General features: G+C 50.6%; 1 protein-coding gene across 2 annotated transcripts in view; it reads left to right on the top strand.

Annotated features, from left to right (window-relative positions):
- The window catches only part of SEMA7A (semaphorin 7A (John Milton Hagen blood group)), a 58,164-nt gene that overhangs the window by 21,961 nt on the left and 8,946 nt on the right, over positions 1-27,257 (top strand). Inside the window, exons 2-7 of one of the 2 annotated variants that reach the window (XM_060279004.1) lie at positions 18,605-18,738; positions 19,571-19,615; positions 20,561-20,656; positions 21,776-21,860; positions 22,944-23,054; positions 26,095-26,240. In XM_060279004.1, coding sequence (XP_060134987.1) covers positions 18,605-18,738; positions 19,571-19,615; positions 20,561-20,656; positions 21,776-21,860; positions 22,944-23,054; positions 26,095-26,240 — 617 coding nt within the window. Of the gene's footprint in view, positions 1-16,051; positions 18,739-19,570; positions 19,616-20,560; positions 20,657-21,775; positions 21,861-22,943; positions 23,055-26,094; positions 26,241-27,257 lie in introns of those variants that run through there. The other variant, XM_060279003.1, reaches the window with a different exon arrangement.

The raw sequence follows: 27,257 nt of genomic DNA, 5'->3' as shown, positions 1-27,257 counted from the left end.
GCGCCTTTTGAGCTGCACTCCTTCCTTTCTTGGCAAGAGAGATTCTGCATACACTTTTAAAGCCAAAATATTGTTCAGGGATGGACCCCCCCGACCCCTTTCCAAACAAAGTACCGATACAAAATTTAGCAATAATCTAAAAGCAGGAGCTGTTTTTCAGCACAGCCAAGGCCTCTGCAAGAGCTTTTCAGCTGTTCCCCCCCCGAGGTGGTGACACATCCCAGACCACAGCATATTTCATCTAAATGGGAATAATGTGGTGAACCCTAGAAGGATGAATAATATACTTTCTAGACGTGGTTTTGGGTATAAATATTTATTTACGGTGCTGGGAGTGGGCGCAGAGGCCTCCCAGCTCTGAGAAAAACTAAACAGCTGAATTGACACAATGTCCGATTACCATATTTTTTAAATGGCTGTAAGTTGTTTTAATTTGTATTTAATGTTGTTTTCAACTCTGTAACCTGCCCTGGGACCTTAGGGTGAAGGAGGGGTAATAAATAAGTAATATCAGAAGGTTCCTCCGTAAGCACCAACTGTCCTAAATCAAAATAAAAAGATTCCTTCAGTAGCACCTTAAAGACCAACTAAGTTTTTATTTTGGTATGAGCTTTTGTGTGCATGCACATATCTGAAGAAGTGTGCATGCACACGAAAGCTCATACCAAAATAAAAACTTAGTTGGTCTTTAAGGTGCTACTGAAGGAATCTTTTTATTTTGCTTCGACTCAGACCAACACGGCTACCTACCTGTAACTTGTCCTAAATCAATACCACCTTTTTTGGTATTCATTTTTGCCTTTTTGGGGAGTGGCATTATTGCTAGTCAGCGTGCACCTGTGTCGGTCAACCTTGGGTCCCCAGAAGTGGTTGGACTACAATTCCCATAATCCTTGGCCGGGAAGGTGGGAGTTGTAGTCCAGCCACACCTGAGAAACCCCAGGTTGAAGGCCCTATGGAGCTGGCTGGGCCAAAGGTCTGAGTCAGAATAAGGCAGCTTCCAAAGCTGTTTCATTTTTTAAAAATGAGAACTCAGTTGAAATGGTTCCATGTCCCACAGCAGTCCAATTTCCATACATTCACTCCCAAGCCAGGCAAAATGCTTTCCCCTGCCCAAGATGACTCTAAATACCAAATTGCACCGCAAGACTTCCAGCTCCGTGAAGGCTTCCCCAGTCAGTAACCCTTGGCTGGCTGCCTGATTGGAAAGAAACTGGTGCATTATCTGCTAAAAGGGCATTTGTGCAACGTCTTTGGTTTCTCAAGCTGCATAACAATTGTGGGGAAGAGTTGCATGTCCTCTAACATTTTGCTGAAGATAATTGCGGGGGCCTTTTGCACCCTTGTTAGCAAGAGCCCCCAGCACCTGCTCTTGGAGGCTTGCTGATGAGCAGATGAAAGAAGGGTGTGGGCTGTAAAGGCAGTCATAAAATTAGTAATGAATGATAGGAAGTCAATATCTAACCTGTTTGGTACTTCACGTTCAAATGGAGATAGCTAATGTTCTAATACTACTTGATTATAGTGAAACATCAAAGTGGTGTGCTAAAAATAAAACGATGGGGGCTATGGAACTAAGTTTTACCCGGAGTCGAAATGGAGTAACTTTGGAAAGGGCATGGCTGGCTCTAAACAGGAGCACTCTGGGTTGTGACTCGGACAGACTTACATTTTAATCCTATGCACACTTTCTTGGCAGTCAGCCCTCTTGAAATTCCCACTGAACGTGTGATTTCCATATAAGCAGGGATAGTTTGATCTTACACTGGCCAGTTCATGAATCGATCTATGTTGACAGCAAGTAGCTCTCCAGGGTTTCAGACAGGGAGATGCTGCGGGGTGGGGGTGGGGTGGGGTGAACCCTGGACTTCTTGCTGTCTGGCTTGGGCTGCTCAGGTCTCCCATGGAGGTTTTGAACTTGAGGGATCAACTGGGAAGAGGCGGTAGTGGCTGTTTGGACATGTGGGTTAGAAGCGTCTTGGTTCTCTGCTTGTCAATGTGCCATTAACTCCCCAGCTGGCTTTAAAAGAGGATTAGACAAACTCATGGAGGAGGAGAGGGCGAGCAACAGCTTCTGAGCTGCCTCCACGATCAGAACCGCAGGAGGGAGGACTGTTGCTCTTGCGCTCGGATCCTGCTTGCAGGTTTCCCACAGGCAACTGTTCAGCCACTGTGAGAAGAGGTTTGCTGGACTCTAGATGTTCTTCTGCAGGCTCTCCTGATGTTCCGGATGGAACAGCTCAGGGTGTGTCATATGGTAGCCTCTACTTAAAATGTAGCCACAGACCAAGCTGTTATTGCATGTGATTCAAGGGAGGGTGAGCCGGTTCGGCATTGAGCTGACCATGTGGTTTTAATTTGCTTTGCCCTGAATGCAGCCACTGTAATGATGGACCAGGCATTTGAAGAGACACAACTGGGAAGAGACAGTGAGTGACGGGCAAGTGGCTTGGCTGCTTTCGATGAGAAGAGCCCCTGTGCCCCAGTGGGTGATGTTCTGTGATGATGAACACCCCCAGTCAGGGCTGTCTTAAGCCCATCCAGCGCCCTGGTGCTAAGGTCCCTCCAGCGCCCCCCTCCAGAGCCCCTCCAAGGACCCGGGAGTGCCAAGCGGACCGCGGCAGCAGCGGGAGGCCACCTCTGAGGACTCCGCGCTGCGCCTCCTTCTCGTTTCCCCAGCGCTGGGTTCCGCTCAGTCAAGCTTCGCCACCAGCACGCGCACCACGGGACCAGCAAGAGCTGCTTGGGTGCTTTGCGCATGCTGGTGGCGAAGCTCGACTGAGCGGAACCCAGTGCTGGGGAAACGAGAAGGAGGCGCAGCGCGGAGTCCTCGGAGAAGGAGAGAGACGCGGCGCAGCCTCTCATCTCGTGGAGCGCAGTCCTGGCCAGATCGCCGGAACCCTGCGCTCACTTGGCGCCCTTCCAGCGCCCGGCACCGTGGTTCTCCGCGCCACTAGCCTCTATGGCTAGGACGGGCCTGCCCCCAGTGTGGAGAGTTACAGCTCTGGTGTAGCTAGAGGTCAAAGTTGAAAAACAGCAGACCATGACATTATAAAAAAATGGACAAAAATTAAGTATTTTAAGAACAAAAATGCACAATAAAATCACTCTCACAGGAGGCAGGGATGGCCAGCAGCCTAGATGGTTTTGAAAGAGGATTAGACACATTCATATCGAACTTGATTATTGCACTTTATAGTGGACTTTTAAGACCTCGAGCATGAGATTTTGTACACATTTTTGATACTCCTTGTATATGTGAAGATTGTTGGTGCATATACATTTATATATTTGCACTTCACGGTGGTTTACCTTTTCATTGTTTTACCAACTGGTTCCTGCATAAGCAACTGGATGAGATCATTTCCTGCAGGGAGGAGACGCACCCTTCCTGGAAGGAACCTTTGACAGAGGTTGACCGTGCAAGCCCATCCTCCAGGCAAAAGGGACTGTGCATCAGGCTAAGCTTGCCCACCTGGTTTGACCCACTTTATCATTCTCTCTGTTATGTGAGGCTCACAGTTAGGGGACAGCCAGCCCCGAAATCGCAATAGAGTGTCAGTAAGTTGGGACCAGTTTACCTGCGAGATTGCCTAACCCCACGTGCTCCCACCTGGCCACTTCAGCCTCTGGAACTGGCCCTGTTACAGGTGCCATACAGGATATGACCCATTCAGCATTTGTAAGATACCACTCTGGAACTCCCTGCCTGTTGACATCAGTCAGGCCTCTTCACTGCACTCTTTTCAGCTAAAGGCATTTCCCCCCAAGTAAGCCTATGCAGGCATTTAGAAAGCTGGTGTGAGTTTTAATTATTTTTAGTCCATTGTTATTTAATTTTTTTGAAAGTCTTAAATTAGTGTCAATTTCTTATTGTTTATCTCTTTTTGTAAAGAGATTTGAGGTTTTGGCTTGTTTTTTGTTTTACAATCAAGCAGTGCATGAATATCCACACTTTTACAAAGCTTGTTTTCCCATTACAAGGGGAGGTTTTCATTGTCTCTCCTGTGCCAAATTGAACCCCCCCCCCGGTGCCCTGTTCCTGAGCTGCTTTTAAGCAAAGGGGAAAGACCCTGGGACAGGGGTTCCCAACAAAATTTTCTCGAGGACCCCTCATCGAGCCGCTATTGTGACAAGGACCCCCATTAATTCCTAATCCTAAAATTAAAAAGTGAGAGCCAAATTAAGAGTCTTTTTATATTTTATATTTATACGTTTTTTACAGTTCTTCCTCTTCATCTGTAGGCCTTTGTCGTTTTAACGAACCACTTTTAAACCAACGGTCCATTTTTAGCTACGCGAACTGTAGCTTCCGCGAAAAACAACACTTTGTTTACAAACACTACTGTTTTGCAAAGAGGCAGCGCGTGCCAGGGAGGAGGGAGGGGAATGGAGAAGACAGGGTACCTGCGCAGTAGCGCACAAATGAAGCCGACACGCGCAAAGCATCTTGGGGAGGTGAGCGTTAGTAGAATGCGCGCACTGCCTCTTTGCAAAACAGTAGTGTTTGTAAAGCGCCACCTAACGGCATCCAGCAGAACTACTGCCTCTATCTAATTCTAGTTTTGTGCTAGACTCTGCTCATGCAGGAAGCGGCCAAAACAAAAAATCTGTTATCATACGTGTTATGTACTGAGCTGAATCCTAGAACAATAGGATTCAGAATCAGCGGGAGCTACCCAATCCAACTCCAGGTGGAAGTGAATCCGCAACCTGATTGGCCTGCTGGAGCAGCCAATCAGGCGGCTGGCAGAAGTGAATCTGCTACCTGATTGGCCTGTAGGAGCAGCCAATCAGGCTGCAGGCAGAAGTCAATCCATAATATAATTGGCCCACAGGTGTAGCCCTGAAGTAGCCAATCACGCAAGGCCCATTGTGTAAATAATGTATATAAGCAGATGGTTTGGGGAAAAGAGCCATTCGTCTTCTCTTCTCCTCCTTGATGACTATGAGCTGAATAAAGAGCATGAAATTCACTCTTGACTCTGAGTATATTTCACTGGCGACGAGGATGGGATCCTGCTGAGCTGACCGCCACCACGCACTGCACCGCAGCACCGCCACCTGCTGCACCGCTGCATCGCACCGTGCATCCAGGCTTCAGCTCCAGGACCCAAGGAACCCAGAATGGCAACCGACAGCAGCTTCTCGCCATTCAAACCAGCATCAGGAGACTGGGAAGGGTACGCCGCCCGTTTCAACTTCCTCCTGCAAGCGAAAGAAGTCACCAACGATGCCATGAAGAGGGCGACATTCTTCAGCGTCTGTGGAGAGGAGACGTTTGAAATCGCCCGGGCTCTCCTTGCACCTAGAGATGTCGCTACCGTCTCTTACAAAACAATAATGGAACGGCTGAAGGAGCACTTCTCACCACAGCCCTCGGTGGTAGCTTGCCGAAATGCCTTCTACGCAAAGCGGCAAGCCCCGGGGGAAACCATAACTGGGTTTGTGACCTCCCTCCGCCAAGCCGCCCGGTTATGCAACTTCTCAGAATTGGAGAACATGCTTCGTGACCGCCTCGTCGGTGGCCTGAGGGACGAGATGTTGCAACGACGCCTCTACGCCAAAAAAGACCTCACGTTCCAGATTGCTCTGGAGGAAGCCCTGGCAACCGAAGCCGCCGAGAGGTCAACGCCATCCCGGCCCCGCCATCCCAACCGAGGGTCTACCACGAAGGCCTCACCGACGAATCCGAATCTGACAGGGAGGAAGTACACCGAGTACAGCGGCGCACTCAAGCAGCACACACACCACAGCAGCCTCGACGAGAAGGAGGGAACTGTGCAAGCTGCGGGGAGAACCACGAGAGGAGGACCTGTCGTTTCCGCAACGCAGAGTGCAGGCAGTGCAGAAAATTGGGACACATCGCCCGGGTGTGTCGGGCTCGACTCACCCGTCGACAAGCATCAGATGACCGACCCAGGAGCCCCAGGTCACACGGCACCATGCACCAAGGCAACTCGACGGAGATCACGGACTACCAGGTATTCCAGTTGCCCCATCCCAGCACAGAGAAAATTTATATAGAGGTACAGATAGAGGGAGCCCCATGCCGCATGGAGCTGGACACGGGTTCAACTCTATCCATAATCTCGGCCCGAACATTAAGGGAACTGTGCCCTAATGGGGGTCCCAAACTAAGGCCGGCCCCATTCACCCTCCGGGACTTCCAGAAACGTAAGGTCCCTACTATGGGGGTGGGGACCTTCAGGGTGCAATATCGAGGGCGAAAGCAACAATTGGACTTGCTGGTAGTTAAGGGCCCCTACGTTAGCTTACTGGGACTGGCATGGTTTGGACCTCTGGGGCTAGCCGTTACCGGGGTGAACCGCACTAGCTTACAAGTGGACGTGGACGCCATATGCAAAGAGTTTCCAGGGGTTTTCGATGGGGCATTGGGACGATATACAGGACCCCCCATTGCCCTACAGCTGGACCCCGCTGTACGACCCATCAGGCACAAGGCCCGCCGGGTCCCGTTCGCCCTGAAACCCCGCATAGACGAGGAATTGGACCGGCTCGTGGAGCAAGGAGTGCTGGAGCCGGTGCCCAACGCCCCCTGGGAAACTCCAATTGTCACACCCGTCAAGCCTAACGGTTCGGTCCGCATCTGTGCAGACTACAAATGCACCATAAACAAGGCTCTCACGGCCCATGCATACCCAGTGCCAGTGGTCAGCCATGTCCTCGCCACCCTGGCTGGGTCAAAAATCTTTGGCAAACTGGACTTGGCCCAAGCGTATCAACAGTTGCCTGTGGACGAAGCCACAGCAGAGGCTCAGACGATTGTGACGCACAGAGGGGCATTCAGAGTTAAGCGGCTGCAATTTGGCGTTAGCGTGGCACCAGGCATATTCCAGAATCTAATGGACTCTCTCCTTAAAGGGATTCCTGGCGTCACCCCCTTCTTCGATGATGTACTGATCGCCGGGCCCACACCAGAGGAATTTGAGGACCGCCTCCGCTCCGTCCTGCACCGTTTCCAGACGGCGGGCCTCAAGGTGAAGCGGGAAAAGTGTTTACTGGGAGTGCCGCAGGTGGACTTTCTGGGATTTAAGGTGGACGCAGAAGGGGTCCATCCAACCGGTGACAAGGTACGGGCCATTTGTGAGGCCCCAGCGCCCAAGAGCAAGCCCGAACTTCAGTCATTCTTGGGACTATTGAACTTTTACCATGCCTTCCTTCCCCATAAGGCAGCGGTAGCGGAGCCCCTACACAGACTCCTAGATAAAAGGGCCCCTTGGGTGTGGGGCCAGCGACAAAGGGCCGCATTCCAGGCAGTCAAGGACTTGCTCGTCTCGAACTCGGTCTTAGCACACTTCGACGAGAGGCTGCCAGTGGTGCTGGCATGCGACGCCTCTCCCTATGGCATCGGCGCTGTCCTGGGACACCAACTCCCGGATGGAAGAGAGGTGCCGGTGGCATACTTCTCCCAGACGCTTGCTGCAGCCGAACGAAACTACTCACAGATTGACAAGGAGGGTCTGGCAATCGTGAAGGGCGTAAAAAAATTCCATGATTTCTTGTACGGGCGGCCCTTTACCATAGTGACTGACCACAAGCCGTTGCTTGGCCTGTTTGCCCCTGAGAAGCAGACCCCCCAAGTGTTGTCTCCACGTGTCCTCAGGTGGTCAATTTTCCTTGCCGGCTACCAGTATGCACTAATCCACCGCCCTGGGAAGGCGATGGGCCACGCAGACGCCCTCAGCAGGCTACCACTACCAGAAACAGGCCCCGACCCAGCGCCTGCGCAAGAGGTTATGACCCTGGAGCTGCTTCCCGACCGACCCATTCAGGCACAAGAAGTTGCGCACCATTCCACAAAAGATAGGGTCATCTCCCGGGTCCTGGACTGGGTGTGGCGAGGATGGCCCAGCAGCAGCCCCGGGCCAGAATTCGCTGGCTACACAAACCGCAAACATGAACTGTCGGCCCACAAGGGGTGCCTGTTATGGGGAAGCAGGGTCGTTGTTCCCCAGCCCCTCCGCAAAAGGGTCCTCACAGCCCTACACGAGACACACCCAGGGGTAGTGAGGATGAAGGCCCTTGCCAGGAGTTATGTGTGGTGGCCGGGGATTGACAGAGAGATAGAGGCCTGGGTCCAACACTGCCAGACCTGCCAAGAATCCCGCCCGGATCCCCCAAGGGCCCCAGTCCAGCCCTGGGAGTCCGCCCGACATCCATGGTCACGCTTGCACGTGGACTTCGCTGGCCCCTTCCAGGGAAAAACATTCTTCATAGTGGTGGATTCCTACACCAAATGGCTGGAGGTCGCACTGGTACCATCCACTTCTACGGCGGCAGCCATCCGGGTACTACGTAAGCTGTTTGCGACCCACGGGCTCCCTGACACCCTCGTCTCGGACAATGGAACCGCATTCACGTCAGAGGAGTTCCAGACCTTCACAGCGCAGAACGCCATCCGCCACATCCGCTCAGCACCATTCCACCCTGCCACCAATGGCCAAGCGGAGCGCATGGTGCGGACCACCAAGGACAGCCTCCGCCGCATGACACAAGGGGACTGGGAATACCGCCTTGCCGCATTTCTTCTAGCACAGCACAGCACCCCAAGCACAACGACGGGCCGGAGCCCAGCTGAATTACTAATGGGCCGGCGCCTTGCAACTAGACTGGACCGACTTCACCCCGACAGAGCTCAGGATGAGGTAGTGGTGGGGAAAGGCAGGAACCCCCGGACATTTGTGGCCCAGGACCCAGTGTATGCAAAGAATTTTGGGGCAGGCCCAGCATGGGTACCCGCCACAGTCACCAAGGTGACCGGTCCCGTGTCGTACGAGGTACTAACAGAAGGGGGGCAATGTTGGCGCCGCCACTGTGACCAGCTACGGCGACGATTCCCAGGAGGAACCCGGGAGGAGAGCGGGACAGAGGGGTCCCAAGGGGACAGCAGGGCAGTGAGGCCTGTAGAGCGAGAGGGGTGGGCAGGGGAAGCAGAAGCAGTAGGCACAGAGGGGCGCCCCGAGGCTGGAAGGACACCGGAACCAGAGCTACAACCTAGTGGTTCAGTGGCGCCAGACCAGACAGCCCTGGCACAGCCAGCAGCCTCGGAACACGAGCCAGAACCAGAACCCCTGACCAAGGAACACCCCAGGCCACAACGCACACGGAGGCGGCCAGCAGACCTTGGGGACTACGAATGCAACTTCCCGGGCAGGACTGGAACTTAGAGGGGAGGGGTGTTATGTACTGAGCTGAATCCTAGAACAATAGGATTCAGAATCAGCGGGAGCTACCCAATCCAACTCCAGGTGGAAGTGAATCCGCAACCTGATTGGCCTGCTGGAGCAGCCAATCAGGCGGCTGGCAGAAGTGAATCTGCTACCTGATTGGCCTGTAGGAGCAGCCAATCAGGCTGCAGGCAGAAGTCAATCCATAATATAATTGGCCCACAGGTGTAGCCCTGAAGTAGCCAATCACGCAAGGCCCATTGTGTAAATAATGTATATAAGCAGATGGTTTGGGGAAAAGAGCCATTCGTCTTCTCTTCTCCTCCTTGATGACTATGAGCTGAATAAAGAGCATGAAATTCACTCTTGACTCTGAGTATATTTCAATACGAAATATATTTAATATATTTTTTATTCTAATAGCATCTTGCGGACCCCTCTGGCATAGCTCGCGGACCCCTGGGGGTCCCCGGACCACCTGTTGGGAACCACTGCCCTGGGAGATCCAGTCATATTTAGCCATGCTGTTCCTACCATAGACAGACCTTGGCTGCACCTTTTTTGGCTGCTCAGGCAGGAAACAGCTGGCTCTGCCTGCGCATAATCCTGCAGGATTTTGTCCTCTGACATCCCCTGGGGCAGGGAGGGTGGAGAGGCTCTGAAGCCCCAGCTCACGCTTCTTGCAGCAGAGAGTGGGATCACAAGACTCTGCTTTTGATTGAAGGAGCCAGGCCTCTTCGTTTGCCTCCCCCCCCCCCCCAGGGTCCTCTTCTTCCTGGGAGGGCCATCCAAACAGTGGCGCTCTGTGGTGCTCACCTTGTGAGCCCTACAGCATGGATCACAGCCGGCCCACCCATGAAGCCAGGTGAGATGGCTGCCTCGGGCGGCAGGATCCACAGAGGCAGCAGCCCCAGCCCGCAGGGAATGAAACTTGTTTTCTGCTGGCATGGAGGTCAGGATCTGAAAGCAACAGATTCAAAGGACAAGAAAGGAGATTCCAACTAACCTTCGGGAAGAACTTTCTGATGGCCAGAAAGCTGGCAGTGGTGGAAAGGGCTCTTTTGCAAAGGTGGTGACTCTCCCTTCGCTGGAGGTTTTTAAGCAGAGTTTTCAGAAATCACTGGGGAGGGGGATTGATGGTCAATCCCCCCCCCGGAATAGTATCTGTGAGGGGGAATAGGGGTCTCCATGGCTTTAGCATACTCTGGACTGGCTCAGCCAGCTTCGCCTTCTGAAGTCACCACAAGCTGTCTGTGCGGCCCTCTGTTAGGATTAAAATCTGACTTTGCAACTTTTCTGCCTGTAGATTTAGACCAGGCACCCCCAAACTGCGGCCCTCCAGATGTTTTGGCCTACAACTCCCATGATCCCTAGCTAACAGGACCAGTGGTGGGGGAAGATGGGAATTGTAGTCCAAAACATCTGGAGGGCCAAAGTTTGGGGGTGCCTGATTTAGACCCTGATCGCTTGCCAAGCATTTCACTTGTTTGCTTCTAGGAATGTACTCCCCTTTTTATAAAAACAACAACGCACAGCTTTTACTAGATTTACACAGGTCAGGGGGCCACGAGTATCTGACAAGGGGCTCTTAGATCCCAGCTGGCAACGTCAACCATCAGGCTGGCAGTGGCATTTTAAGAAGCAATGACTTCAGGGTGGTTTGTATGGGGAAGTGTTGTTCAGCTGGCTGGGCAGGACTTGGCAGCTTCAAGGAAGGAAGCAATAAAAGCGTCTGTGCTCTGCAATGCCAGAGAGAGTAAATTGCAAGCACTTTGCCTGCTTTGTGGGAGACACTGGTTGCTCTTTACCCCACTGAATCAGGCTGTTCTGAGCCATGCCGTCGTGTGCTGCCTGCCTGCCCCCTAGCCTTTGTGCAGGCAAGACATCCATCAGGGGCACGTGGCGGACTTTTCTGTGTTCTGTTGTGTGTGAACGGCCACATTCCCTCCCCCCAGCCACCAGTGTCACTTGTTTGGCCCTCCTGACTGAATTGCCAAAAGGCCAGGAGAACAAAGGCCCTCATTTTATTTTTGCAGACACCCACTTAGTGAGGCACGACTAAGAGCCTTGTTCTAGGCTTATAGCTGGTGGAACAGAAAAGACCATGGACCTTGGCTATGGGCCCCTCCAGATGGGTAGCAGCCGGTGGGGCAAGGCAGGCTCAGTTCACCTCCCAGGAGAGGGGCGAGGCAGTGGCATGGTCAGCCCAGCGCAGACACACCGGCAGAGCCAATCTGGTGCTCCTCCCCATGGGTTTGCACCCTGCCAGCCTTGCTACTGGTTTGCCATGAAGGGGAGTAATGATGGGGAGAGAACCATATACACCATCTTGAGGTCCTTGCAGAAAAAGGTGAGATCAAAATGCAAAAATAAAAATAAAAATCCATAAATAGCAATATACAGTGGTACGTGGTTCTCAAACTCAAATCTGTTCTGGAAGTCTGTTCGACTTCCAAAACGTTCGCAAACCAAGGCGTGCTTCTGATTGGCACCGGAAACAATGGCAACAGCCAAAATGGACATTCGGCTTCCGAAAAACATTTGCAAACCAGAACACTTACTTCTGGGTTTGTGGCGTTCGGGAGCTGATTCGTTCGGGAGGCAAGCTGTTCAGGAACCAAGGTACCACTGCAATAGATTATTTTCACTAATACATATGCACTCTTTATCCTAGTATATGCATTTTTGGCTGGAGAAACCACATTACAAATTCCAGAGAATTTCTAAGGATGGTTGTGTTTGGGAGGAGGAGAGGACAGAGGAGAAAGAAAGAAAGAAAGAAAGAAAGAAAGAAAGAAAGAAAGAAAGAAAGAAAGAAAGAAAGAAAGAAAGAAAGCTGTGAGTGGAGAGGGTAGCTCAATGGGCTGAGCAAATACCAGCACCCGCCCTGTGGAACACCCTCCCACCAGATGTCAAAGAGAAAAACAACTACCAGACTTTTAGAAGACATCTGAAGGCAGCCCTGTTTAGGGAAGCTTTTAATGTTTAATAGATTATTGCATTTTAATGTTCTGTTGGAAGCCACCCAGATGGGCGGGGTATAAATAAACAAATAATAATAATAATAATAATAATAATAATAATAATAATAATAATAATAATACCATCCACCCTGGACCTGCCCATAAAAAGCAAGTCTAGCATGAGGCCCTTTCCAGGAGCTCTTCTCACTGAGACTTTTGTAGGAGAGTCGAGAGTTTGTTTGGACCTGGAGGTTTTTGTACACCACTTAGAGATATGTTAAATATATTAAGCAGTGTAGAAATCAAATAATAGAATTGTATGAAGAATGCAAGGTCCTCTTTACATTGCAGGGGGTTAGCCCAAATGGCCTTGAGGTCCCTTCCAACTCTGCAATTCTATGAGGAACGGAATCGAATTTCTCCCACCTCTCAAGGGATTGGCAATAAGGCGCATCCTTGCAGGCTGTCATAGTGAGGATCTGCTATGATAATTATTATTATAATGAGGGTTTCCTTCCCCTCCAATTATAAGCAGTGACTCAGAGAGCTCAAGAGAAGAAAGCTTTGCTGCCTCTTGCCAGAATGAGGTAATATTCCCTGGGTACGCAGGAGCCTGACTCGAGGCTCCCCTGATTCCGAAGGGTGTGTGTTCGAATCAAACTTTGGTTTCCATAGAGCTGTTTGGCCTTTCTCAGTCCCTAGGCAGTGGGCAGGATGGGGTGAGCCTTGTTTTGGAAGACAAGTCGTTAGCAAAAGGTTTGCCGGCAGGAGGGGGCGAGGGAGAAAAGGAAGATCTCTGGCGTACTATTTAAAAAACAAAGGTGGATACAATTGTGGAAATTGGCCCGTGAAGCTTTTCATGGTGCAGTGCTTGAGATGTGCCCTGCTCCTGCTCCCAGTGTGGTCAAAATTAGGCGAGTGGCGAGATCAGTTGCGCAGTCTGTGCCGTCCTCACACATTGCAGGGGGTTGGACTCGATGATCATTGGGGATCCCTTTCTGCCATGCAGTTCTATGATTCTGTGAAACTTTGCCCACGCTGGCCCAGAGGTCAGGATTTAATAGGCCCGGGTGAGCAGGGATTGGGCATCCAGTAGTGACGAGCTCCCTTCTGGATATGCAAGGAGCCTGGAGCCCTACCGGTAGTGGTGCGGCAGATGAGTGCCAGAAAGTGCCTCTGCAGCTTGATGCGATTTGGGAAACTCCCTCTGTCTCCCAGAAGATTGTGCCTGGTTCCAGTGGTAGCTGTCATACGTGTAGCACAGGAGAGGAAATCCTGTGGACCCACCAAATGTTGCTGGGCTCCCAGTTATGGTCACCCTGATCCACTGGCCATGCTGGCTGGAGCTGTTGAGAACTGGGGTGCAATCAAACGCCTCTCCCCCACGACAGGCATGGAGCCTTGGCAGCTGAGGTTCGGTGGCAGGTGGGTTGGTCTAGTGCAGGGGTAGGCAACCTAAGGCCCGGGGGCTGGATGCGGCCCAATTGCCTTCTCAATCCAGCCCGCAGACGGTCCAGGAATCAGTGTTTTTTTTACATGAGTAGAATGTGTCCTTTTATTTAAAATGCATCTCTGGGTTCTTTGTGGGGCCTGCCTGGTGTTTTTACATGAGTAGAATGTGTGCTTTTATTTAAAATGCATCTTTGGGTTATTTGTGGAGCATAGGAATTCATTCCTGGGACCCAGGTGGCGCTGTGGGTTAAACCACAGAGTCTAGGGCTTGCTGATCAGAAGGTCGGCGGTTTGAATCCCTGCAACGGGGTGAGCTCCCGTTGTTCGGTCCCAGCTCCTGCCCACCTAGCAGTTCGAAAGCACATCAAAGTGCAAGTAGATAAATAGGGACCGCTCCGACGGGAAGGTAAACGGCGTTTCTGTGCGCTGCTCTGGTTCGCCAGAAGCAGCTTTGTCATGCTGGCCACATGACCCAGAAGCTGTCTGCGGACAAACGCCGGCTCCCTCGGCCTATAGAGCGAGATGAGCGCCGCAACCCCAGAGTCGGACACGACTGGACCTGATGGTCAGGGGCCTCTTTACCTTTAGGAATTCATTCACCCCCCCCAAAAAAATATAGTCCAGCCCCCCACAAGGTCTGAGGGACGGTGGACCAGCCCACGGATGAAAAAGGTTGCCAGGGGGGCACAATACTTTTTCTTTTTCACTGGATAAGAAACAGCACTTTAATAACCCATCAGGCAATGGAAACCACTTAAAGATACAGCGGAACCCGTTTCAGCTCATCTGGTAGCAGAAGTTCACTCCTTCTCTGTCACTGTTCTCATCTCAAAGACTTCCGTAATAAAAGGCGGCACAACTGCATCAAGGAGAAGGACCCTCAATGAATTTGCAATACAGTCATAAGTACAGTTTAAGTACGCTTCGGTTTGAGTACTTTCAGTTTAAGTACTCCGCGGACCCGTCTGGAACGGATTAATCCACTTTCCATTCCTTTCAGTGGGAAAGTTCACTTCAGGTTAAGTACGCTTCAGGTTAAGTACAGACTTCCGGAACCAATTGTGTACTTAAACCGAAGTACCACTGTACTTGCTCCTCCCTGGGCACCGGCAACCCACGCTACACTACTGCCTGAGCTCAAGGGCACTCTGCCCACTTCTGACCCCCCCCCCAAGCTGGTACTCAAGGGCATATTGCCTGCCAGGGCAGTGGCAGACTGTGGGCCTCTCAACTTTCAGTGGTGTCCAGTGCAGGTGCCCCTCCCCGCTCTGTTAATACAGCATTATTGTGTGGCCTCCTCCATCGCAGCGCCCGGTGTGGCTGCAGCGGTCATGCTACCCTAAAACTGCCTCCGCCGACAGTGGAGATGGAACGCAGCAGCCATTGTGGCCATGTCCCGCGTGAGCTCTGCCCTTGCAGCTTCCAGGGTAGAACTGTGTGGTGTTGTTATTCCTCCACCCACCCACCGAGGAGCTGGGTCAAGTAGGAGGAGGAAGAGTTGGGAAGTGCTATTGGTATTGCTTTGTTTTGCCCCGGGGCAAATTGCTGTTATGCCTCTGCTCTGCTGTCTTTCGTGGCTAATTGTTTTGACCTACTTCCCAGGATCAGAGAAGGCTGGGAGTGCCCGGCGGGAAACATTCTGGAGGGAACTGTTTGGGTTGCAAAGAGGAAAACACAGTCTGTACACAAACAGACTTCCATTGCAGCCAAGTCCTCAGTATAGGTGTAGATTTGCTGAAAGCTGCATACAGGACTGTGTGCCTCACAAAGGACATTGCCAGATTGTTAATTAAGTAATCAAATACCGTGTTTCTCCGAAAATAAGACACCGCCTTATATTTATTTTTCCTCAAAAAAAAACACTATGGCAGGCATCCCCAAACTTCGGCCCTCCAGATGTTTTGGACTACAATTCCCATCATCCCTGACCACTGGTCCTCTTAGCTAGGGATCATGGGAGTTGTAGGCCAAAACATCTGGAGGGCCGCAGTTTGGGGATGCCTGCACTATGGCTTATTTTAAGGGGATGTCTTATTTTTTCCCTCCTCCTCCTGCCATGGCCGGCATTGCTGCTGTGCCTATCACTATGTCTTATTTTCGGGGTATGGCTTATATTCCTTGAATGCTTTAAAATCCTGCTATGGCTTATTTTATGACTACGTCTTAAAATAGGAGAAACAGTGTACTAGGTGTATAGCTCCACCCCACCTCCTGAAGGAGTACAGGGAGGCAGATATGTCAAATCCAGAATGCAGTTGGAATTTCTAACAAATAGCTTAAAAACAATCTTCTTAAAAAAAAAGTTTAAAAGCTTCTTTAAATAAACCCCAAGCCAGTCACCTCACAACTAATAATTTAAACAAAATAAAAAATTCCTTCCAGCAGCAGCTTAGAGACCAACTAAGTTTGTCATAGGGAGTTGGTCTCTAAGGTGCTGCTGGAAGGATTTTTTTTTATTTTGTTTCGACTGCGTCAGACCAACACGGCTACCTACCTGTAACTAATAATTTAAGTTTGGCAGGAACAGATTTTTCCACCACCAGAGGCCTGGGGGAATGGGAATGTTGTTTGATTCTTCTTAAAATAAGTTAATGGAGGGGACAAGTGTTGTTTGCTATGGGGAGGGCATTCCACAAACTGGGAGCCACCACTGAGAAGGTGCCCTCCTGCAGGTCCCTCCACCATGAGGCTGAACGAGAGACAAGCAGGGCAGGTGGGGCGGTCTGATAACTCAGATGCATCACATGTTCCGGTTGGGTGTGTGCCTGCAAACAGCCCAGTGCAGAACATTCCTTCCGAACTTTGGAAATGGCATTGGGTGCTGTTGGGAAAGCTGCCTTCAAAGGAGGTGCTGGTTTCTAGAGCAGTATCAGCTCATCCCAGCAGAATAAGAACCTAAGGAAATGTGATGTGCAAGCCTAATAGGGTTGCTGGGATTTTCGACCCATCCCATGTTTTTTTTTTTAAGTGAACCAACCAGGTTCTCTCTTCTTGGACAATCAGATGGAGCAGGGCATCTTTTTGGGTGGGGGGATCACTTTTCTGAATTTTTCTATTTGGCTCTTGGCTCAAAGTATCTAAATGTATACAGTATTTAGGATTTTTTTTAAAAAAAAAACACATGCCAAAATAATTGTAGATGTTTGTGCTGTTTTCAGCCTCAGTCAATTGCAAACTGGACGCTGTCACAGGACGGGATGCCCTTCTGAATGGATTCACGAGCAATGGATCCTGTAGAGCAAAGTCAAGTGTATTGACCCTGTCTGCAGACTGATAAAATTGAATGTATTGGATTTCTCCGCAGGCCAAAGCAAAGACGCACACACAACCCCCAAAATAAACAGATAGAAGGATTCTTGCATTGCAGGGGGTTGGACCTTCCAACTCTACAATTCTATGTTTCCATGTAATAATATCTCAAAACACATCCCCTCCTGCATTTGGCTTTTATTTTTTTTGAGGCAGTGATTTTGGAGTGGAACAGGTGTGGGGAGTGTTTGAGTCCTAGAATCATAGAACTATAGAGTTGGAAGGTACCTCCAAGGGTCATCTAGTCCAGCCCTCTGCAAAGCAGGAATTGCAGCACAAGAATCCCCTGCAGATGGGCATTCAACCCCTCTCTCAAAATCTCAAAGGAGGAGGAGCTCCCCCCACCTTCCAAGGGAGTCTGTTCCACTGTCAAACAGCTCTTACTACCGTGCTTTGAATAAATAAGAGCAAGTTAAATAAGTAAGCGAGCTCCCTTGGAATACCCCTGCTCCCTCGGATTTATTTCCAAGGAATATAGCCACTGGTGTGTGTGTGGGGGGGGGGAGTGTAGGACCAGTGGTTACAGCAAAAGGTGTAAAAGACTGAAAATGCAGTGAAAATGTAGGGGATTATTATCATTGCTGGTGGAGCTGTAAAAAAATTAGTAAGTTCTGGACAGAAATCTATGAGAAGCTAAAGAAAATGTTAAAATGGACATTTGAAAAGAAGCCCGAGATATTATTATTAAGCCTAATTCCGGATAATACCCCGACAGATAGAAGAAACACCTTATTATACGCTTGTGCTGCGGCCAGGCTGTTATTAGCACAAAAATGGAAAGGAGACAAGTTACCGACCATCCAGGATTGGCATATCAAATTGGTAGAGTTTATGAACCTGGCGAGATTAACAGCGATAGTCAGAAAAGTCCCTAAACAAAAATGGGAAAAAGAATGGAAATATGTAAAAGATTACCTTTGCAATGAAGGAATAGATTCCAGATGGGTGATCTGCTTTGAATAAGTTCGTACAAGTTTATAGGATTTAATTTGTGCATAGTAAAACTGAAATATGAAATAAGGAATTAGTTTTATAAGAGGAAAGCATAGCTGAAATGATTTGTAAATAGGGAACTGATATGGAAAGCTGGGAAGTTTACTTTGTTTTATGTTTATTTATAGCTTACTTTTGTTGTTTCCTTTTTCTTTCTTCTTTCTTCTTTTCTTTTCTTTTTTCTCCTTATAAGTTTTCTTTTTGATTTTGTATAATTTTGCATTTGGTGTTGTGTTATGTTGAGTTTGTTGACCTATGTTACTTTTTGTTGCTTTGTATTTTATGTTTGGTATTAAATAAAGATATTTTTAACTTAAAAAAAAGGTGTAAAAGACCCGTAGTCTTCCAGTGTTGGAGGATTCAACCAATCACCATCCCTGATTGCTGGCTGTGCCAACGGGGGTTGATGGGAGTTAGGAAGGGCCATGGGTCTCACCTCCCTGGCTGGAGGAGACCCCTGTCTGAAACCCGGGAGAGCCATTGTGGGCAGTCAGTGCAGACAACTGTGAGCTAGATGGCTAATGGACTGACTCAAGATGAGCCAGCTTCCTATATTCTTATGGGTGGAAAAAAACCAGTCAGTTAGGTATGCCTCACTGCTGCACAATTCCCCTGTGGAATGTCTGCAGAACCTGCCTCTCTGGAATTTGCAGTGCGGTGTCGAATGTTCCCCGTTTCCTGTTTGTATTTTTGTAGGTGAGAAGAGATTCCGGTTTGATCCCAGGGAGGACCACATTGTGCTCTACCATGAACAAGGGGCCCCCTCGGTCTTTGTGGGAACAGTCGGCAGGCTTCATTACTACAACTTTGAGGACTCCACCAACTTTACGGTAGGGAGATGGAGGACAACGCTGCACAAATTTGTTGTTTGTTTTTAACTTTTCGTTTATTTCTTCACAAAAAATGCAAATGGAACAAAAGGGAAGGGAAAAGAAAGAATCCAAAATTTAAGCCATGAAACATACAAAGTACAAAGATGCAGCACAGTTCCAAAGGGATAGGAAAGTATTAACTCCTACAAAGGGTTCACTTAACAAATAATAAGTATAAAAATAGAAGCATCTTCCACCAGTGAGTTCCATCATTATTGACAATAAAGGTTCTGTAAAGGCTTCAATTTTCCAGATATTCATGTAAACTGGTGTCACTGAGTGACCACATGCTTCAATATTTGTATACAGAATAAAATCATGTCATATATATATATAAAAAAACAAAAAACACCGCTGTCGAACACCTCTTACCCTCAGAAAGTACTTCCTAATGCCATGTCTTTCAAAACTGGATGACAGCAATGCAGTCTGTGTGGGACTTCCCTCACATTTGATCCAGAAACTGTACGTTAGCGAGTGCAGAATGCTGCAGCCTGGGTGCTGACACGGGTGAGACCCCATCAGCATATTGCTCCTCTGCTCAGAAATCTGTACAGTTTGCCGATTTGTTACTGGGCCAGGTTCTGGGTGTTGTTATTAGAAGAGGAAGCTTGTTTGTGCCCCCTCAGCCACTTCGATCTGTGGAAGTGGCCCTGTTCCAGGTGCTGCCTAAAATCCACTCTGCATTTCCACCTGCCGTTTCTCTGTTGTGGGAGGCCGCAAACTTTTAGGCACCTAGACAAGCTGACCTAAAAATGACATGTGTGTCTTGTCTCCCCCTTTCATTCAGGTGCTTATTGAAACAAACAGGGCGCTGTCCAAGTGCAAGAAACAGGTAAGTTTGCTTGTTTGTTTATGAAAGTATTTTTTTCCACAGTATCATAGAAATATATCAAAGAGGTCTGTAACAATATAAAACACAGATGTTTGGATGAATTGCTGCAGCTAATCCCCCACCATCTCTAGAAAGGTGTTCTCCTTCTGTGCTGAATGATTCAGCAGGTGGATTGGGCCCAGAGCTCAGTGATGGAGCAGGTGCTTTGCATGCAGAAGGGGCCAGGTGCTGTAACGTTCTTCATTCCCACACCATGGGAGGTTCCCCTCCCTCTCTTCTCCTTGGCCTGATACTTTGGGGTGTTGGCAGCTCAGCCTCGCAAAGAGTTTTTCTGTCCCTCTGCTGGATCTGCGGATGCTTGGACTAAATGTGGATTCGACAGCCATAAGACAGAAGTCTTTTTCAGCCCAAGGGCCACATTCCCTTCTGGATGACCTTCCAGGGGCCAGATGCCAGTGGCAGGTGGGGCCAGAGGCAAAAGTGAGCAGAGTGCAAATTTTGCCCTTCTGCAGTACGCTCGTTTGTACACACAGCCCTCTCTGACCTCCATTCTGACAAGCGAGTGGCAAAAAAGAAAAAGAGAGAATACTTCAAGGACAGAGTCTGGCCAGGCACAACCACTCAAGGAGTGTGTGAAGCAGGCCCTGTGAGGGGGTGGCCTGGGAGAGTTTCAAGAGCCACATTTGACCCCCGGGCCCTGAGGTTCCCCATCCCTACCTTAAAATTAGGAGGTCTTGCTGTGCAGGCCTTGGGGATACATAGCCTTTCTTGTTGGTGGGATCTCCAGGATCGGAGTAAGGGGGGGGGTGTTTTCTGGTGGTCTTCATCATAGTGGGGGGTGGGGGTGGAGTGGGGTGGGGTGGGTGGACCAAATGACCCTTGAGGTCCCTTCCAGCTGTACAGTTCTATGATTCTTCAGCTTAACCGCCTTCACTTCTCTTCCAGGAGAATGCCAAAAACTATCTTACCCTCCTGGAAAAATACGAGGACCGGTTGCTGGTCTGTGGCACAAACGCCTGCAGCCCCACCTGCTGGAATTTGGTACGCAGAGTTGCTGCTTCTCCTTGCCCCTCTACTCTTTCATTCCTCAGACGTCTTTGATCCTGACACCTAAACCCAGTTGGGGCTGGTCCCTCTGCTCTTCAATCCTGAGACATCGCTGCCGGTCACACTACCTGAGCCCTCCCTGCGGGCCTGATCCAGCAAGCCTCTTCTTATGTCCTGATCCCTGACCACTGGCTCGGCTGGGGCTGGTGGGAGATGTGGCTACGGGGAAGGCTCCTTTGCTCTAGCTGGGCAATGTTGGTGATGGATCGCATCCTCTTCCTTCTGCTTTCCTCTTCCCTTGCTACGTTTGCTCCCTTGTGCTGTTCTTCTGGATTGCATATCCCTTGGGGGCCAGGATCCGCCCTTTTGTCCATCCCCAGGGCATGCAGATGACACTTTCACCACTGCCACCAAAGTCATGGGTGTGAGAAAAGGGGAGTTTGAAAATCGGGTCTCTCTCACCCCCCCTGTATTGGTGAGACCCTGGAAAGGTGGGCAGAGCCCAGGGGCGTACCCAGGATCAAAACTAGGGGGGGCAAGGGGCGGGGCCAAGGGGCGGGAGGGGAGGGGCCACAAAGTGGGAACGTGGGCGGGGCTGCGGAGCCTAGGGGAAACTGACTCCGGTCTCACTTAGGTGCCGCGAAGCTCTTTGCAGTCGGAGGCGCCAGGGCGCTCGCTCTGGCCCGCCGGGCTGCCCCCAGTGCATTATGGCCAGGACCCCAGCGGAGCGCGCAGCCATGGGCGAGAGCGGCGCTGCCGGCGGGGCTGGTAGGCGGAGCACAGCGGAGCGTGAGTTCGACGTGCCCGCCGCGCCGTGCCCTCCAGCTTCCTGTCACGCTCTCTGGTTCCCCGCCGTGCTTGGCCTTGCCGGAAGGCGCGATGGGGAGCTGGAGGGAGGGCGTGGCACGGTGGGCGGGAACGTCAAACTCGCGCTCCGCCGGGCTGTGCTCCGCCTCTGCCCACCAGCCCCGCCAGCAGCTCCGCTCTCGCCCACGGCTGCGCCAGCCCTGCTTCTAGGGGGGGCAGCTGCCCCCCTGCTCCGCGCTGGGTACGCCCATGGCAGAGCCCATCTTGGAAATATCTGCTCAACTTCTCTCTTCCCTCCTCCTGCAGGTAGATAGGAAGGTGGAGCGAGGGATCAGTGCCCAGGGCCTGGCTCCTTTTGCCCCTGATCAAAACGGTCTTGTCCTCATTGATGGTAAGCTTTCCTGCATGAATGCTGAATGAATCTCTGGTCCCAGCACGCAGCCTGGCCTCTCACTCGAGCTCCATTCTCCTCCTCCCAAGCTGCTGTGCTGTGCAAACCCAGAGTTCGGGCCCTACATTCTTTGTGCCACGGCAAGGGGTCTTGAAGCGCCCTCCCCACCTGGCAGGCCTCTCCAATAATAATAACAACAATAAAATAAATCACAAATTAAATTTACATTATGGGCAGCCACAGCCAATTAGGGGGCATGTGCGGTTTCTTCAGGAACTTTCAGAAGCAATGAAAATGTATAAAAAGTGATTTACAAGCAGTTTAAGGCTGCAAACTGATAAGAACAGATACTAAATGGCGGACCCAGGTGGCTTTGTAGGTTAAACCACAGAGCCTAGGGCTTGCTGATCAGAAGGTCAGCGGTTCAAATCCCTGTGGCGGGGTGAGCTCCCGTTGCTCGGTCCCAGCTCCTGCCAACCTAGCAGTTCGAAAGCACATCAAAATGCAAGTAGATAAATAGGAACCGCTACAGTGGGAAGGTAAACGGCGTTTCCGTGTGCTGCTCTGGTTCGCCAAAAGTGGCTTTGTCATGCTGGCCACATGACCTGGAAACTATACGCCGGCTCCCTCGGCCAATAATGCGAGATGAGCGCGCAACCCCAAAGTCGGTCACGACTGGACCTAATGGTCAGGGGTCCTTTAAGGCTGCAAAAGAATGAATTTTGTGTGTGTGGATACACATACATGTATACTTCCCACAGCCTTTCAAAGGTTAAATCCCATTTCACACGTGATCACAAGCAAACTTGGAGAATTTCAAGCAATTGGCAGCTGTGGGTCCTCATCTCTTGCTTGTTTTTTGTCTCTCTCTCTCCCCCCCCCCCCAATCAGTCTTGTTGAATAAATCATGGGAAGCGCAGTTTTCCAAATTTGAAAAGCGGTGTCTCGAGCTTGTTCTCGAGGTCTTCTGCTCCAGTTCACTGCATCTCAAGCCGTAGCCTGACATTCTCGTTTCTTTTTGAGGTGGCTCTGACTTGGCACCTGCATTCATCTTCACCACCAGTCTCTCTTCCTGTCTCGCAGGCAAGGAGATCTACTCTACCATCCCAAAGCACCAGTACAATGGGCGGACGCTTCGTTTCCGTCGGATTCGAGGATCTGCGGTGCTCTTTACCAGCGTCACCGTCATGAATAGTGAGTGTGGCAGGTCTGAAAGGAACGCAAGGGGCTCCCCAGACTGCGAAGCCTCTCCCTTGTCTTCCAGCAGCACACCCACGAGATGGTTGAAGGACTCCCAACACTTGACTTAATAAGGCTACTCAACAACAGCATGGTGCTGTCAAGGCTTCAGAGCCTTCTCTAGTTGAAATTCAGGATGTGCGCCTTGTGGCCTTCCAGGTGCGGCTGGACCCCAACTGCCACCCCCCTTTGACCACTGGCCATATTCATTGGGGATGATGGTAGTTCAGCCCTCTGGGTTCAGCCCAGTTGGTAAAGAGCAGGTCAGGGTCGACACTGGCATGCTGTATTCTTGGCCAACTGCTGCCCCATAACTTTTCCAAAAGTGCCTGGTAGATGCCCCTGAAACCCATTTGGAGTGTTGCCACTGCCTGCCATTTGGGCCAGAGGAGCTCTGAGGAGGTCCCCTGGGAGGACATTTCATTGAGAATCCTCCTCAAACCTGGAGCTGGCTTCAGTTCTTAGCTGTGATTTCTGCATAACAGGGGGTTGGGCTAGATGACCCTTGAGGTCCCTTCTGACTCTGTAGTTCTGTGAGTCTATGAGCTGACTGCCAGGAGGTCTAGAACTGGAGCCCTTTCCATAGGGGCATTCACACATTACATTGATCCAACAAATGTACGTCCTGTGCCCTTCTGATTACCCCAATAGTTGAGCTGTACGGTGATTCACAGGGACCCAGGTGGCGCTGTGGGCTAAACCACTGAGCCTAGGGCTTGCTGATCAGAAGGTCGGCGGTTCGAATCCCTGTGACGGGGTGAGCTCCCGTTGCTTGGTCCCAGCTCCTGCCAACCTAGCAGTTCGAAAGCACGTCAAAGTGCAAGTAGATAAATAGGAACTGCTATAGCGGGAAGGTAAACGGCGTTTCTATGTGCTGCTCTGGTTTGCCAGAAGCGGCTTTGTCATGCTGGCCACATGACCTGGAAGCTATACGCCGGCTCCCTCGGCCAATAATGCGAGATGAGCGCGCAACCCCAGAGTCGGTCACGGCTGGACCTAATGGTCAGGGGTCCCTTTACCTTTACCTTTACCTTTACGGTGATTCACAGGTACCCTGCAGCAAGTATGCAGTCTGCATATGCAAGAGCTCAGTTGAGCAAATCAACAGTGTGCGCTCTTTTACACAAGCATTTGCACCGGTGTAGAGACACCTTGCAGTTATACCTGTGTGGGGCGTAATGCACCAGCCTTATGAGATATTAACACAACAAACCTGCTCATGGGAGGCAGGAGGAGAACCTGAAGATTTTCAGGGCATCCCCACTTGGAAATGAGCGTCAGGGCCAAGGGAGAGGAGGAAGTTGACACATTAAAACCAACACAACCCTTGCCCCAGAGGGAGCGGCTCAGAGCCGGTGATAACAGCACAGCAGTTGTGCCAGGAGCGTCACGGAAGCAGAGTTCCCCCAGTGCCAGGAGGATCCGCGATAGTTGAGTCTCTGGTGACGTTAGTGTTCCGCTCAGTGGATCCCTGTGGAGGACCTTTCCCCTCTGAGATCATGTAGGGAGCGAGGGGGTTGCCAGGGGCATTTCCAGTACACAAGACAGGTGGCCTGTAAAGGCTTTCTCCTCTGCAGAGACACCTGCGTCATGGGTAGCAAGAAGAGTGATCTCAGTTCTCCCAGGTGGGTTGTTACGTAGCCACACCTGCCCATGACAGATTGGGGGATTCCTGGGAATTGCAGAAGCACAACATATCTTTGGGGGGGGGGGCAAACTCTTAGGGAGAGGGAAACACCCTTCTCCTCCCAAATGAGCCTGATGAGGACTGAGCATGCTCGGGAGCAAAAGAGTGCTGATTGGCTAGGTAGGTTGGGTAGGAGACGGCACCTCATGGACACTCCATGCAGCAACATTTTGTTGCAGCTTCCACTGGTTCTATCGGCTTGGGTTGTGTATGCCGCCTCCTTTGCCTCATCCTCCTTCCTCGCATTTGTATCTCTCCTCTCCTCTAAGGAGCTCAAGGTGGCTTACTGTTTTCCTCCTTCCCAACAGCCCTGTGAGGTAGGTTAGGCTGAGAGTGAGTGACTGGCCGAAGGTGACACCCGGTGAGCTTCATGGCCAAGTAGGGATTTGAACCCTGGTCTCCCAGGTCCCAGTCCGACACTCTAACCACTAGGCCACACTGGCTTTGATCATTAACTTGTGAGAAATAGTCGTCTCAGTCTCACTGTAGTGAGATATTGGCATTTTCCCGCATACTCTGTTCGTTGTTAAGGTGTGGGTGCCCTTGCTTACCTGAGAACTGCATGTGTTCATCGGTGTTGAGCTCGGGGGGGGGGGATCTCCTAACAACTCTCTCAGCACCTTTAGCAAACTACAGTTCCCAGGATTCTTTGGGGGGGGGGAGCCATGAAATGAAACGTTAGGAAAAGGGCAGCCAAAATGGTGGAGCAACTCCCCATGAAGGAAAGTTGCAGCGTTTGGGACTTTTTAGCTTGGAGAAAAGGAGAGGAAGAAGCGACGCGATAGAGAGGTTTGTAACATTATGCTTGTCATGGGGAAAGTGGGCGCAGAAAAGCTTCCATCCCTCTCTTCGTAACACTAGAACTCGCGGGCATTCAGTGAAGCCGAATGTTGGGAGATTCAGAAAGGGCTTCTTCCCACAGCACAGAGTTAAACTATGGAACTCCCTTCCACAGGAGGCAGCGATGGCCACCAGCTTGGATGGCTTTAAAGATGACTGTACAGCTTTATGGAGCAGGCTGTCCATGGCTACCATCCACAATGGCTCTGCTCTGCTTCCACAATTGGCGGCAGCGATGCTTCTGAATCCTAGAATGCTGGAAACCGCAGGAAGGGAAAGGGCTGTTCTTGTTGCTGGTTTCCCACAGGCAACTGTTCAGCCACTGTGAGAACAGGGTACTAAACTGAATGAGCCATAGGCCTGATCCAGCAGGCGACTCCTATGCTCTTGAGATGTCTCCTCTGCCCAGCTGAATGTCCTGCTTGGTAACTTCCTGCCTCACGGTCTCTCTGTCTTGTCCGCCTGCAGATCCAAAGTTTGTGAAGGCTGCCATCATAAAACAAGAGGAGGCTTACAATGACAAGATCTACTACTTCTTCCGAGAAGAAAACCCCGACTGGCCGAAGAACGCAGCTGCCCCAAGGAACGTCTCCAGGGTGGCTCAGCTGTGCAAGGTGGGGGGGGCGGGTTTGGAAGGCTGTGCTGGGGTCTCTGGGAGCTGCATGAGAAGCCACGAGATCAGTTGGAGATCAGACCCAGGGGCCACTTACTCAAAGTAGACTCATTGGTGTTAATGAGCAGGACGCCCTTGGGCTAAGTCATGTCAATGGGTCTCGCGCTAAATACTAGTGGTTTGGGAAGAAGTAGCTGCGGTTACTTTAGGGCCGTTTTCAGCCTGAGGGCCCAAACCTTTCATGGGCAACATCCTGTGTTTGTGTGTGCCAGAGGCGGGGGGGGGGGTGAGCAGCAACCGGAGGGGGGAATGCAATGCTTACCTTTGCATGGTAGGCTATATTCAGCCATTCACACGCATCCAGAGCCAGTGTGGTGTAGTGGTTAAGAGCAGTAGACTCGTAATCAGCCCCACTCACCTCACAGAGTGTTTGTTGTGGGGGAGGAAGGGAAAGGAGAATGTTAGCCGCTTTGAGACTCCTTCGGGTAGTGATAAAGCGGGATATCAAATCCAAACTCTTCTTCATCCAGCTGAGATCACACACACACACAGTTGTCCATGGAGGGTGGCAAAGGGAATATTTTCTTCCCCTTGAACCATAACCCCCATATTCCCAGCTTTCATCTTTTTCAAAAGTGTTAAGTTTCTAGCATTTGTAGAACCTAAGATATGAGGCAAAATGTGCAAGTATGTGTCTACACACACAAATTAGGGTGCGGAAGCCAAGCCCTATGAGGAACAGTTGAGGGGGTTGGAGAACAGAAGATATGAGAGCGCTCTTCAAATATCTAAAGGGTTGTCACATGAAAGATGGTTTTTTTCCTGCTCTGGAGGGTAGGACTTGAACCAGTGGCTTCAAATTATAGGAAAGGAAATTCTGACGAAACATCAGGAAGAACTTTCTGATAGCAAGGGCTATTTGACAGTAGAACGGTCTCCCTCAGGAGGTGGTGGACTTTCCTTCCTTGGAGGATTTTAAGCAGAGGCTGGACAGTCACCTGTCCTGGCTGCTTTAGTT

This window comes from Zootoca vivipara, chromosome 9 (assembly GCF_963506605.1).
Source record: "Zootoca vivipara chromosome 9, rZooViv1.1, whole genome shotgun sequence".
NCBI lineage: Eukaryota > Metazoa > Chordata > Lepidosauria > Squamata > Lacertidae > Zootoca > Zootoca vivipara.
This window is presented reverse-complemented; position numbering and strand designations above follow the sequence as displayed.